This window comes from Podarcis bocagei (genome assembly GCF_964188305.1).
Source record: "Podarcis bocagei genome assembly, chromosome: 6".
In the NCBI taxonomy this organism is placed as follows: domain Eukaryota; kingdom Metazoa; phylum Chordata; class Lepidosauria; order Squamata; family Lacertidae; genus Podarcis; species Podarcis bocagei.
The window spans coordinates 69,457,888-69,472,164 of record NC_138130.1 but is presented as its reverse complement, the minus strand read 5'-3'; the positions used below and the strand labels follow the sequence as shown (position 1 = coordinate 69,472,164).

General features: G+C 41.2%; 2 protein-coding genes across 4 annotated transcripts in view; one reads left to right on the top strand and one right to left on the bottom strand.

The window, feature by feature from the left end:
* The window catches only part of LOC308589698 (uncharacterized protein), a 474,186-nt gene extending 471,442 nt beyond the window's left edge, over positions 1-2,744 (bottom strand). The window contains exons 1-3 of one of the 3 annotated variants that reach the window (XR_014009418.1): positions 1,811-2,744; positions 1,368-1,456; positions 149-195 (exon numbers count right to left, since the gene is read on the bottom strand). Coding sequence is in view for 1 of the 3 variants with exons in the window: in XM_081199120.1 (XP_081055246.1) it covers positions 149-198; positions 1,368-1,393 (76 nt within the window). In the remaining 2 variants the exon portion in view is untranslated. Of the gene's footprint in view, positions 1-148; positions 199-1,367 lie in introns of all 3 variants that reach the window. The other 2 variants (XR_014009419.1, XM_081199120.1) reach the window with 2 other exon arrangements.
* Positions 2,745-3,839: 1,095 nt separating this feature from the next.
* Positions 3,840-13,376, top strand: LOC308589670 (OX-2 membrane glycoprotein-like). The gene is made up of 5 exons (XM_081199064.1): positions 3,840-3,940; positions 6,796-7,128; positions 7,466-7,783; positions 9,052-9,203; positions 10,131-13,376. Exons 1-5 carry the CDS (start codon positions 3,889-3,891, stop codon positions 10,233-10,235), a joined length of 960 nt encoding a protein of 319 aa, XP_081055190.1. The 5' UTR covers positions 3,840-3,888; the 3' UTR covers positions 10,236-13,376.
* The last annotated feature ends 901 nt before the right edge of the window (positions 13,377-14,277 follow it).

The window sequence follows — 14,277 nt, the reverse complement described above, 5'->3', positions numbered from 1 at the left end:
GTTTGTTGTGCAAGACCTCCAGACCAAATTTAATTGCATAGCCTGCCTTTGCCAGTGTGCGATTGAATGCCGCCCCAAAGTGGTGATGCTCTAGAAGCCCCCCTAGCCAGGCTCTGCAAGAGGCTTAGAGAAGTAACTACTCACTCACTTCTGATGTGAAAGCCTTTCTTTCTCCTCAGGCAGGGCAAAGGCTTTCTGCTGCAACATAAAAACCAGAGAAGCTGTTTGAGAATGGAGTTCAGCCACAGTGTACAAGTACTGTAAATGCTTTCCCCTTCTGAATATCTGTTCCCTACCTGAGATGGGAAGACCTCTCCCAGATCAGGGCAATAGATGAGTGGTAGAGCATCTGCTTTGCATGCAGAAGGTTTCAGGTTCAATCCCAAACATCTCCAATAAGGGCTGGAAGAGTACTCTGCCTAAAACTTTTGGAAGGCCGCTGCTATTCATTGTAGGTAATTCTGAGCTAGATGGTCCGGCTCAGTACAAGGCAGCTTCCTATTTTCCTTAGCACCCATTTCTCCAACTCCTTGTTTCATCTGGGTGTCTTACTAAGGCAGAGGCATGTCAAAGAGAGATAAACTGATCCTACATACAGAAACTCTTACATGAATGGGTGTGTGAAGTGATTCGTGGCACAATAGCAAACACAAGACTTTAGAATTGTCTTTCTTTCTTTGCACTGGTGTCCATTTTTATATGAAATAATGCCCACACCCCATCTGACTATGAAATGGTCCTGCTAATAGGGAAAAGGGAAAGTTTCAGTATAGTGAGGCGAGCCCACAACTTAACATAGGAAGCTACCTTATAATAATGAATTAATAGAAATAACGAATTAATAGAAAAATGCATAGAGTTCATGAAAGCCAAATTGGACGGCATTGTCTAGTGGATGGAGGGCTTATCCCTAACACTTCAGCCTCATCCCAAGGAAGTCCAGCCTTAAGATGGTAGAACATCACAATCCTTTAGGTTTAGGATCCCTCTTCTGTACATCTAAATTTGAGATCCTCAAACATTATTAAACCCAGCCTTTTTCCCTGGCAGGGATTCAAGGTGGCTTAAAGATAAAATAAGAACAGTTAAAACACAGAAAAAGAATAATTAAAAAAACAATTAAACATTAATAGAATTAAAACTATATCTACATATCTATAGCTATATGTTATAGATTAAAAGCATGCAGACATAGGATGCCAAGTATACAAGAAGCCTTGTCTCCCAACATCATTTCATAAGTACAGCTTTTACTAAACCATTGAAGAAGTTTGGTCCATTATCTGCTTGAACTGGGAAAGTCCAAGGTTAAATCTGGAGCTGGGATAACCTGAATCCTCTCCCACTTGAAGTAACACTAAACGTACCTTTCTTTGGTTCCTTTATTCCCCATCTCTTCTGTGAGAGTTTTCAACTTCCCCTTCCTTCCTTTTTTGAGTGTGTTATAGTAATTGCTCTGCCAATAACGTTAGAAGAGTAAAATCCCGTCAGAAGGTATAAACGTTCTTTCACGTGGTTTCCATAACCAAAATCAATAGAGTAAAATGACACAGCAAAGAAATTCCCCTTTTACATCACAGGTAGGTGTGTAGCTGCCAAAGAGATAAATGATGTCACTTCTTCAAAGTGATATGTCAGAACAGGCTAATTGTGGCTTTCTAGTAACGAGAGAGGAAAGACCCAGGTGATATGGCTGGGATTCTTTTTGGGGGTTCATCATGATTCATCATCTGACTTTCACCTTATCTCCGGCTAAACATTTTGCCCACGTGATAAAATAGCATAAGAGAAGTTTGCTCATAAAACGTACCACACAATGTTGTTCCTCTTTCGTTTGCAAAGCAGCCTGATGTCCACCTCCTCATTTTTCACCCAGTGTCCCCAAGCACAAAAATAGAAATAAATCCTGGAAGAAGGTTTAAACAATCATGTTACAAAAACTGTGTTTTAAGGAAATAAATAAGAAGTTGGTTTCTTGGGGATAAAGAACTGTGTGTACGGTAAACTTTTTGCTATCTAGTGGTTTCTGGGTGTTTTCCTTTTATAGCACATATCGTAAACTGACAACATGCGGTTTTGAAGTATGATGAATTATGCAGCCAAAGTGATTAGTAAAATGTTTCTTCTTTAGAATGCTGTGTCATGGATGTAACACTATTGACAGGGTTGCCATATGTTTAGGAATTCCAGGACATGTCTTCTTTTGGGGGTCCTACATGCCCACCTGGAGAGAATTTTACATTTTAAAGCAAATGTTCAGGATTTTTGGTTTTTAATTTTTTGGGGTGTGTGCAAGGGCAGCTCTGGTTCAGGGTCTGGCTCTGGCTTGGCTCTAAAAAAAGCTCAACAACTTTTTGTGTCCAGATTTTTACCCCTTGAAATATGGCAACCCTACCATTGACCTTGTCTGCTATGTATGAGACATCTTGGGTCTGTAGAACCAGCTGAGCATTGGAGTCCATAGAAGCTCAGGGTAAAACATGATTAAATTCAGTGCAATAAACAGTATTTGGTCTTATTAGTCTTTTGGTGTCTGGCCTACGAGGAGCTTATGCTGTTGTAGGAACATAGGAAGCTCCCTTATACAGAGTCAGAACATTAGTCTATATAGCTCAGTACTGTCTACACTGGAAGCTGCTCTTCAGGCAAGGTTTTCTTCCAGCCCTACCTGGAAATGTTGGAGTTGAACCTGAGACCTTCTGCATACAAAGCAGGTGCTCTACCTGAGATATGGCCCTTCCCTGGTAGAATCTCACACTAACTTGGGCATATAAAGGCTAAGAAAGTGCAAGGCTAATTGGCTGGGCATCTGTCCCCACAATTGAATATGTGAGCACTCATGGTGAAAGGGGCCACGCAGGGGTAGCCAACACTACAGTTCCCATCACCCCTGGCCATTGGCCATGCAAGCTGCGGTTGATGGGTGCTGGAGTCCAAGAACATTGAGAGAGCATCACCTTGGCTATCCTTGGGCTAAAGTCTTGAGCCAATGCGTTGCCTGAGGATAGCTTTAAAAGATTTTAGTTGGTATTTTAAAAAATGATTTTTAGGTGTCCTTTATTATTTTTGAAGGTTTTAAATAGGTTTATTTAATTTTAATTATCCTGTTTCTACTACTTTGTTGTTTGCTGCCTTGTGCTCTTTTGGGAAGATAAGCAGACTAGAAATTTGATTCCTTTGCCATTTCACCCCTTCGTCTCTCCTTCTTGGTTATAGACAGTGGGGAAGTCAGGTAAGCAGCACTGCCCTGCTACCTACTATCGGAGAAGATGTGAAAGAAATAGGTGCCTATAGGCACATGTGGCGGCCTTGCCTGAGAGCACAAAGTTTGGGGGGAAAGAAGATTTAGAGAAATAAGTGTTGTCATGGGTCAAAGTTGTAGTGTGCTCAGTGGTTTTATTTACTGTCTCAAGTGTGAGGAATCTCAGACCCAAAGGCCGATTATGGCACTCCAGGCCTCTCTATTTGGTGCTTAAGACTCTCTCTCTAGGCCAGGCCCTTTTTGAGTGCTTTTGCCTGGCTAGAATGTGTCCCACATTCAAAACAGGGACAATAACATTCAGGAATGCAAAGCTTCCTTTAGCTTTAATATGGAAATGTTTCTCTTCTCACTATCCAAAGTCCTGAGATATGAAAATATCAGTTTCTTTTGAAATGGAAAAAGATAAGACCGATTAATTTAATTTGTTTATAGTTAAAATGGGCCAGGGTGTGTGTGTGTGTGGGTGTGTGTGTGGGTGCGTGGGTGTGTGTGTGTGTGTTCAATTACCATCAAAGTGTAGCTGTTATGAAAGCCAGTTCCCCCTGGGAGTATCCAAAGCAGAAGTAGCTATATTTCTGAATACACAATGCAGAACTGATCAGTGGACAGCAGACTACAGAGGCAAGATGTACTCTGCGTTTCGGCTCACCTTCGTATTCTGCATGATGGTGCTATCTGGTGAGTACTGCACCATGGCAAGCTAGTTTAATTCAGGCCCTGGGGTGTCAGTGCCTGGAGTGGTAGGGCAACTGTTGGTCCCACTAGGTCTGATGCTACCATCCCCTTTTACATTTTTTGGTCAGGACTCCAAGTGAAAACTTGTGGTTTTGCTGCTATACGGCAGCTGTCCATTGCTCCTGGAGGTATTTTAAGGTAATATAGCGGTTGCTGCAACAGCAGCTGTTTTTAAAGTGCAGCTAGTCCTTCTCCACTGCTGCTCATTAGCTTATGCAGGGAGTGGTTGCAGGAATGGGTGCTGGTGCTCAGCCCAGAAACATCAGCTGAAGTGCCTGCAGCAGCCACTGCTGTCTTTGTTTGTCGAGAGCAGTGCAGTGTAGTGCAGTGGAAGGTAGCTCAGACCTGGTTTTACCCTTACTGTATGCTGTTTTTATTTACAGATAAATGCACATAAGGTGGTACCTCTAGTTACAGATGCTTCAGGTTACAGATGCTTCAGGTTACAGACTCCACTAACCCAGAAATAGTACCTCGGGTTAAGAACTTTGCTTCAGGGTGAGAACAGAAATTGTGCAGTAGTGGTGCGGCAGCAGTGGGAGGTCCCATTAGCTAAAGTGGTATCTCAGGTTAAGAACAGTTTCAGGTTAAGAACGGACCTCCAGAACGAATTAAGTTCTTAACCCAAGCTACCACTGTACTGTAGTTTAATTACTGTATTTGCAAAATCCCTGTGAAAATGCCACTGATTCTCTAGCACAGCTGTTCCTAAACATTCCCCCTGCAACAGACCACTTGAAAATGGGTGTGAGTCTTGGAAGACCATTTAATTATCTTTCTGCCTTTTGTAGCCATTGCAACACCACATCGTTTTTGCTGTATTTTTATTCATTCTATCATTTCTCATGTATTGGACTTTTATTATATTACAATTTGAATTCCATTGAGTTCCACTTGTAATCTTATAAAACACAACAGAAGAAATAGAAGAAGCATTACAAATTACAACTGAAAATCCATATGGATATTTAATGTAATGGATGTGCCATCTCTCATCTTCAACTGCAAATCCATAGACACATCACAGACAACCTGATCGAAGCTCATGGACCACTGGTGCTCCAAAGACTACCAATTGACATGTAACAAAAATGTAACATAAATGTAGTGAACTAGACCCTGTAGTGAATGAAAATGATCTGTGCCATGGAGCAACAGGGCTGAGCCCTGCCACCTACTTTTTATTCAAGGTTCAAATCTGGAACATAATAGAATATATGGGACAAGGCGTCTCACATTTCAGATCCTGCACCAAGAATGTAGTTGAACTGCTTTATTCAGTCATTCATTCAGGAAAATGTATGAATTGCTAAATAGAAAAAGTAAATATCGTAAGTGGTGTACAGAAAATGATTATAAAATAATGATCAATAAAGACTCAGATGAAATCAGAAACACTTTTAAAACAAGTCTACGTAACAGAACTATATGTCTGGGCTAGAGGTGAACTCTAGGGACTTATGCATCATCTCTGTGTCATTCAGGTGGGCCCTGAATGCTGTTCTCTATACAGCTGCCTTCAGCTGTTTCTGACCATAGGTTGTGTCTCCAGAGCAGCTTATCACTTATCATACGATGCATCTATTCTTTTGTTATTGTACCTGTTCTGTCACTCATATACATGTTGCTTGCTGAGAGTGTAGCTTTAAAAAGAAGCTTAACATATTTCGAAGTCACTTCCAGTTCTTTGATTCTCTGATTTAATGAAAAAAGTACCTCTGAGCAGGTGAAGTGTGCATTTCTTACATCAGTGATTATGGAGAAATATTTCCAGATCAGAGAATGTTACTTCAACACAGCCTTGAGTTTCCACATGACTATCGAGAAGGTGGGAAGTTTGCAGTGTGTTGCTAAAGCTGATGATAGATGCTTTGTTTATTATTTTTTAGGGATGGAAGAGTTCACATTAAAGTTGGACCTACTATATTTGCCCTTACCAAAACAGGACATGAACAGCAACTGAAATCAGTTTAATTTTGCAGTGCAGTTTTGCAGCCAAGTAGTGTGTACAAAGGGTGGCGCTGTGGGTAAAAGCCTCAGCACCTAGGGCTTGCCGATCAAAAGGTCGGCAGTTCGAATCCCCGCGGTGGGGTGCGCTCCTGTTGTTCGGTCCCAGCACCTGCCAACCTAGCAGTTCGAAAGCACCCCCGGGTGCAAGTAGATAAATAGGGACCGCTTACTAGTGGGAAGGTAAACGGTGTTTCCATGTGCTGCGCTGGCTCGCCAGATGCAGCTTGTCACGCTGGCCACATGACCCGGAAGTGTCTGCGGACAGCGCTGGCCCCCGGCCTCTTGAGTGAGATGGGCGCACAACCCTAGAGTCTGTCAAGACTGGCCCATACGGGCAGGGGTACCTTTACCTTTACCTTTTAGTGTGTACAAAAATGCATATACTAGGGTAAAGTGCGTGTACATATGCATATATTAGTGAAAGGAAGATATAAAAATGCATTTGGGGAAAATATTTTGCAAAAATTGGTGTATTAGGCAAAATCTGCATAGAAACAGGTACATTATGTGAGCACGGAAATGTAGATGCTATTCTTGAGGGCTATAAAAAAACAGCGGTAGAAATTTGGAGAACTGAGCTTAAGATAGGAGAAATGAGAATCCGAGATTGCCAAATTTGACCATCACTGTTTATGAAAATACCATAGGAATCTGGCGTCTGGTGGCCATTGTGAGAACAGGATGTTGAGAGAACAGGTGGACCTTTGGTCTGATCCAGCAGAATTTTCTTATGTTCTAAGCGTTTGTTGAGCTCCCAAGAATTTAAGCAGTCTTGGCTTCTTTTGCAGGTGTAACACAGGTGATTCACGAGCGGTTTCGGAACATCACAGCAGGAGAAAATGTCACTTTGCAATGTCGGCTGGCCAAAAAGCACGACGTTGTTCAGATCACCTGGCAGCAGGAGCAGGGGGAACAAGAGACCAACATGGCTACTTACAGTGAGGCTGGTGGCACTACAATACTGAGCAAATTCAAAAGAAATGTCCACATGTCCCAAAGTGGACTGATGGTTTCTGCCATCACCTTCCATGCTACACTCAAGGATGAAGGCTGTTACAAGTGCATCTTCAATGTATTTCCCATAGGACCCATCACAGGCAGGACATGTCTCAAGGTCTATGGTAAGAGTCGTATGATCTTAAAGGAAGCCTCCAATCTTACTGGAAGGCCAACAATGCCATGTTATTTCTTTTCAGCAAGAACATTTGTACTTGAAAGGGCAACGTTTCCTACATCAACCCTTCCCATGCTCTCAGATCAGCAGAGGGGGCTCTCTCTTTTTTACATCTAATGGCAATGACAGATACAGCCTTCCCTTGGTGGTGCCTTGTACTTATGAGTGCATCAAGACCTCTTGCCATTTCAGCACCAAGTGAAAGATGTACCTGCTTTCTCAGGCTTCTTAGTTTTTAATTAGCAGTTACAAAGACAATTTAACTAGCTTCTTTTGTTTTAAAGCTCTAACACAACCCCAAGTGACGGTGAAGAGTGTATTGGATCCAGGCAATCCTGAAGAAGAAGTGGTGGAGATAAGCTGCTCAGCAACAGGGAGACCAGCTCCAGAGATCACCTGGAAGGTCACCAAACCTCTTCTGGTGGAGCCAAAGCAGTATGTCACCCAGCACCTAAACCAGACAGTGACCGTTGTCAGCAATTTTTCTTATGTCTTCCTCAAATATGTCTGGGACAACACAATAACCTGTGTTATTCATCATCCATCTTTAAACACTGAACAAGAGGTGACTTTACCTGGGATTATACCTGGGATTATACATGGTGAGTTTGATGATTCTGGGTTTAATTTACTTACTTTTTTAAAAAGCTGATTGCATAGAACATTAAAAAAGAAGAAGACAACTTGATTGCAGGGTGTGCCCATCACCTCTAGTCTTTTAGCCACCTGTCTTCAGGGTGCTTGCAGTTTTGTGGCCTGTTGTGATCCACATTGTTGGGCACAGGTTTCCCCATGAGTGGAGGGTCCTGCTTTTGGCCAAATCAGTAGTTCTATAACATTTCTTTTACTTGGCACTCCCAATATTTTTTAGCACCCTGTAGAATATGCATTTTCTAAATGCACCACCAATGCCACAATCTGAACAAAACATGGATTTTTTGGGAGGTGGGGTGGACGAAAGAGATTTTGAAGACCATACTACACTTTTGGAATAGCTAAAAATGAGACATTGTTTCCTGGTCGGTTGAAAGAAAGGCATCTTCACAAATCATTATCTTACATGTGTTAAAATCCAGGACAGAAGATGGGGAGTGAAAATAAAACGATGTCCTTGGCTGTTGACTGTGCTTCTGGCTGTGTTGTTTATATAATCTTTCCATGATAAAATACCTATGTTTATAAAGAAATGACATGTTAGGAAACAAGATGGTACTTACACCATGGCACTGCCTCGAATGCTGTGCATATGCCAGTGGTAACAACAACAACAACAACAACAACAACAACAACAACAACAACAACAACAACAACAACAACAACAACATCTTGGGGATCAGTTAAAGAAATGGAGGGACAAATCTATCAGTTTCAGTTTCTCTCAGTTTCTCATTTTCCCAGTCTGAGATACATATTTCCACATCAGTTTTTAAGTCCTTGTCCTTTCAACAGCATTTTAGAGCTAATGTCTCATAATGTACAAATGTCTGTATGCACATTTGCATGATATACACATTTTACAAGGCAAGTTCCCCCAAAATAATGTGTTTTAGTATGCTATTTTCACTTATATATGCATTTTTATGCACACATCCCCCCAACATATGTACCTTTGCACATGCTATTTGGCTGGAGAACTACATTGCAAAATTCAGATAAGTGTAATTTTTGAAGGGTGGCTGTGTTTTGGTTCATGTATTGTTTTGAAACTACTAAGTGAATTGAAATTCCTCCCTATTGGTATACATCTGCTGAGCTTATTATGTATAGACATCAAGCTATTTTCCACTACTTTTTCTGATGCTGTTTCAGTAGCAATTCTTATTTATTTATTTATTTGTTTGTTTGTTTGTTTATTTATTTATTTCTGCAGTTCAAAATGAAGATCTGCTGCCAGGAACGTCTGCCACAATTGCAATTTGCATTTTGGTGGCCATGTTTTCCCTTGGTCTATTGCTCTTTTTTATCTGGTACCGCTGGAGGAGGCTACACCCAGCCAATGAGAAGCAAGACCTTCTATGCATGGTAAATATATCGATTGATTGAGAAAGTAAGAAAGAATTTGACAAAGTTGTACAAAAAAGTATATATATATATATATATATATATATATATATATATATCCACAAGACTTAAGATTTCAGGCTTCTAGACAGCCAGAAAACTCAATTTCAAAAAATAAGATTCAAAAGTTGAATTTGAATTCTGAAATATTGCTGCATTTTGTTTTTTGTTTGTTTTGTTTTAAAAACCTCTAAACTAGCTTATACTGCCTATCTGGGCACAGTAATGCCTACTTTAGTAGCAAAAGTTTACAATCCAGCCTCTTTTATGGTCTAGATATTGAGGCAATTGATTTTGCTGTCCTACGGAGCATCCTTAGGTGGCAACCATCATAAAGTTCACTAGTAACTTGGCACCTCAGAATGTTTGTGATGCTGCAACATTCTGTAGAAGTGACAGAGAAGGAAGAGAAAAATTGGTACAAGCTTTACAGCAGGAATGGTTCATAAACTTTCCAGCCTAAGCTGCAATACTAGATGGTGCCCTTTCTCCATTCTGTGTATAGAAGTCTACTGGACTCGCAGTTGAATCTGATTTCAGAACTGGTGATGGAACAGCAGACTAGCTTAGGGGCTGAAGGGTAGACCATGTAGTACATGCAACTCCAATAAAGGGGAATATTGAAGCAGGCCACCAGTTCTTACCAGCACCTGCTCTCTGAGGTCCTCTGCATAACAGTAGGAATGGCCCTGCTGCAAAAACTAAACTCCTTTGCAACTTTAGAAGGCATCATACTTGCCCATGGTTTGAAGCCAATATATGGTCAATGTGAGAAGATATTTCTCAGCTGCAGGTTCTGAAGAGAACACATTTACGTGCAAAAGTCAGCATTCTGGAACTGCCCATCTAGTTCACCATCTTTAAAGTAAAATATGTCTCTGTTGATAGGTTCTTCCTGTATGTCCTGGATGCACGACGGGTGCAAGATATTCCTATACTCAGGAACATGTTGTAGTGGAACCATTTCCTGAAGAAAGCCTTCTGAACAGATGAAATATATTTTGGACAAACAACACCAGACTTTTAAGAATGTGAACTCAGAATGTTTCTGTGCGAACAGAGAATTGCCTGCTGGATTCTATATTAAGTTCATATAAAATCTTCGGTAGGATCTTCAGGAATTAAGCTACATTGCCCAATATTATGACTATTTATTGGAAAAATCTGTTTCTATAGACTAGAATAATAAAAACAGAACATATTTATTTGCTACATATTTTATGCATTTGTGGCCACTGGAATTCTGAAACTGTGAACTCCGAGGGCCAGTTTGCTGTTGTGACACTTAAAAATGCAGTGGAAATTCAAATGAAAAATGACTCAGTCCATCTGATAAAAGTGAGACAGACATGACTGGCTTGAAGATAAAGTTCTGATTCTGTTGCTGGGTTAAGGGAGGTGACATGTATGGAAAATACATATCAAAATACTTCAAGACCATTAGGGGGAAAATGAAACTCATTGAACCTTTTTACATCATGTGTATATATGTGAGGCAGCCACAATAAAACATCTCACTAAATATTGAGAAAGCTTGGGTGTATATGTTATATTGGTGAATCATAATAAGAAAAAAAAATAGATGACTCTCATTCACTCCCACCTTTGCTAGTGACCAGGACTGCTCCCTATTTTCTGGTATCTAAACCTGGTAGAACGCTTCTGGTTTGCCTTTTGGAAAGATGTTAGGATGCTTTAAAAAATACACCAAAGGGTGGTTCTAAGCTGGAGTTGACCTTAAAAGCTCTAAACCATTTGAGACCAGCCACTTTCTCCCATGTATACCTACCTGAGTCTTGACAGCCTCTTCAGAGGTGCTTCTTCAGATGCTTCTGGCAAGTGAAATGAGGCAGGTGACTACCGGGAAGAAGATGCTCTTGGTGGTAGCAGCCGGTTGTGGAATATTGTAGAATTGTAGAGTTGGAAGAGATGTAGGGTCGTCTAGTCCAACCCCCTGTGATGTAGGAATTTCAACTGGCTGTTATAATTAAGCAACATGAGGAATCACAGTTCTCATAAAGGTGTCTCAGAGGGTGGCCTCCGAATGAGATTGTTATAATGGTTGCTGTTTTATTTAATTTATTTGTCGGTGGTTTCTATGAGAAAAAGTCTCAAAGCAACTTTCTAAAAACTTTTAGAATCCGTAGTTTTAATGGTGTTAGCAATGTCCCAGTAAGCCAGAGGAGTGAGAGTTAATCATAAAAGGAAAAGGAGACAAAATCATTATTAGCCTAAGCTTCCCCGTGACGGGGTGAGCTCCCGTTGCTCGGTCCCAGCTCCTGCCAACCTAGCAGTTCAAAAGCACATCAAAGTGCAAGTAGATAAATAGGTAAACGGTGGGAAGGTAAACGGCGTTTCCGTGCGCTGCTCTGGTTCGCTAGAAGCGGCTTAGTCATGCCGGCCACATGACCCGGAAGCTGTCTGCGGACAAACGCCGGCTCCTTAATGGTCAGGGGTCCCTTTATCTTTACCTTAATATCTCCAGGTGGGGGCAACAGCTCATTCATAAAAGAAAAGGAAAAATGCCATTGGGGAAAAGTGGTGTCATCATTCAACATACCTTTTCACGGGATAGTCTTGTGAGGGGACCTCAAACTCCCAATTCTTGCAATGTTCTTTTTTGTCAGACCCAATGCATAAAACTGTGGCTCCTATTTAACTGCAGTCATTGGCTATATCATATTTTATTATACAGTCACATCATATTCCATTCTAGACAAATAATACCACGAAGACGGTTGTATTTTCTTGGGCTTGAGTTTAGTTGTCATTTTTTCAACTAAGTGACTCATCGTTGGATGGGAAGAGCGTCTGATGCCATCTGGTGGTGCTTCTGCGATCAACGGCAACGCAAGCTGAAGTCACTTCTGAGCTTCTCAGAGAAACACCACAGACTTCATCTCTTGCATTTTTGGTCTTCCTGCCTCCTCCACTATTTACATCCCCCCCCCATACTTATAAATGTGTGTGAACTGAGCATGCCTTATGCCTCTGGAGAAGGTGGTGGTGGTGTGGTTTTGTCAGTGAAAATTCATGCAGCAATATTCATGCACCACCACCTTCTCCAGAGGCATAAGGCATCTGCCTTTAAGGTGCTATACTTTCTGTGCTTGCTGAAGCATATACAATGCAGAGTCCTTTCTACAGACATATCTGCCAATGTGCAGGGGCATAGTGTAAGGGGGGGCAGTGGAGCAGTGGTCCAGGGTGCATATTTTTGAGGGGGTGCAATGCAGGCGCCCCTGGTGCAGTGAGGCCTGGTGTTCCACTCCCAGTGTCAGTGGAACCAATAGAGAGGTTACCGATAGACTATATTGCCTAATTTTGTTCATGCAACAGTGATAGACTTTTATTTTCTGCAAATCTATTACATATTCTCTGTTCAAGAACTGCTACGCTTGGAGTTTCTATTATCACATGATTACAGGATTGGGACTATTGAAAGGCTTGTTTACCACTGTGATATTGATTGATTACCTTCCGTATTTTGTTCATACAATATTGATTTATTTTATTATTTGTATCTCCATCATATATTCTCTGTTTAAGAATTGTGAAATATTACAGGTTATATATATATTGTTAGATCATTATTAGCCTCAATATATATAATGAGTTTTTAAAAAATGTTCAGATACACCTTTCCAAAAAGACCTGAAGCATTTCTATTAGGAATGATTTGGAGTGGAAATACCAAAAATAGATCAAAAACTGTTTATGTATGCTACAACGGCAGCAATAATTTTACAAGCCCAAAAATGGAAACAGGAGCTACCAACAATAGAAGAATAGCAGGTGAAAGTAATGGAATATGCGAGAGTGGCAAAGCTGACCATACGCATCTGGAACCAGAGTGAGCAAGCATTCCAGAAAGAATGGACTTAAATTTATATTATATTTAGATACTAACTGTACACATATAAAGACACTAGCAGGATGGAGATAGGGCTCACTTCATGAGAAGAATCAACATCCTATTTAAGACAAGCAAAGTTAAATATAGGATGGAGATGTTATAAATGTGCAAAATAAAATGTAACAGAAGGAAACCAGAAAAGGGACGGAGGGAAGTCGAAATCTTGGCAGAGCAAATGATATAATGGTTGTTATGTTATGGTATTATATAATTATTAAAAGTTGAAAATTAATAAAAATTATATACAAAAGAACATTATTAGCCTCGTGTTGCCTGTTATTGCTTAAATAGCAATATTGCTTAGGAGGACTGAGATGTGGAGATATGCTTCAGAGGTCCAGACTATAGGGAGCTCCAAAAAATCAATAATTAATTTGGATTATAATTTGGTCTTTTTTATTTTAGCTTTTTATTTGGATTATGATTGGATATATTAATTGGATGTTTTTTATTGGAAAATTAATAAAAATGTTTTTATATATATAAAAAAATAACAATACAGTGGTACCTCTGGATATGAACGGAATCTGTTCCGGAGCCCTGTTCGCATCCTGAAGTGAACGCAACCCGCGTCCATGCGCGACTCGCCGCTTCCGCGGGTGACATCATTCTGACCATCTGCGCATGCGCGAGCGGCAAAACCTGGAAGTAACGTGTTCCGTTACTTCCGGGTCGCCACGGAGCGCAACCCGAAAGCGCTCAACCTGAAGCAGCTTCAACCAGAGGTATGACTGTATTGCTTAATATTGTCTGTTTTTGCAACACAGGGAATTTCCTTTGTTACATACCTCTCTCAGCATCAGCACAACCAACAGAGAGGAGCACCGTATCAGGCCATGCTGGGTGCACTGCGGTGGGTGTGCTTCATTCATGCCTGCCAAGTACTGTGTTGAGTGGCCAGGCTCCTCCTGTGTGGGTGGGCAGGCAACACAGTGTGATTCTTCTTGGCTCTGGTGTGGGATCGCTCTGGCAGTGTCAGCGGTGAGAGCTGGGAGGCTGGGGTGAGATCCTCCACCCTCCACCCTTTGTGACCCATTCCGTGGCACACACGCATGCCCCCCCCAGCACGCACACACACGCCTGGTGCTGGGAGCTCATGGTACGCGGCTACCTATGTGT

Excerpts from the sequence above, each read along its gene's own strand:
- LOC308589670 (XM_081199064.1), top strand. The coding sequence starts at position 3,889 with ATGTACTCTGCGTTTCGGCTCACCTTCGTATTCTGCATGATGGTGCTA. Across the intron at positions 7,784-9,051 it reads TATACCTGGGATTATACATG|TTCAAAATGAAGATCTGCTG; the intron begins GTGAGTTTGATG and ends TTATTTCTGCAG. Across the intron at positions 9,204-10,130 it reads AGCAAGACCTTCTATGCATG|GTTCTTCCTGTATGTCCTGG; the intron begins GTAAATATATCG and ends CTCTGTTGATAG.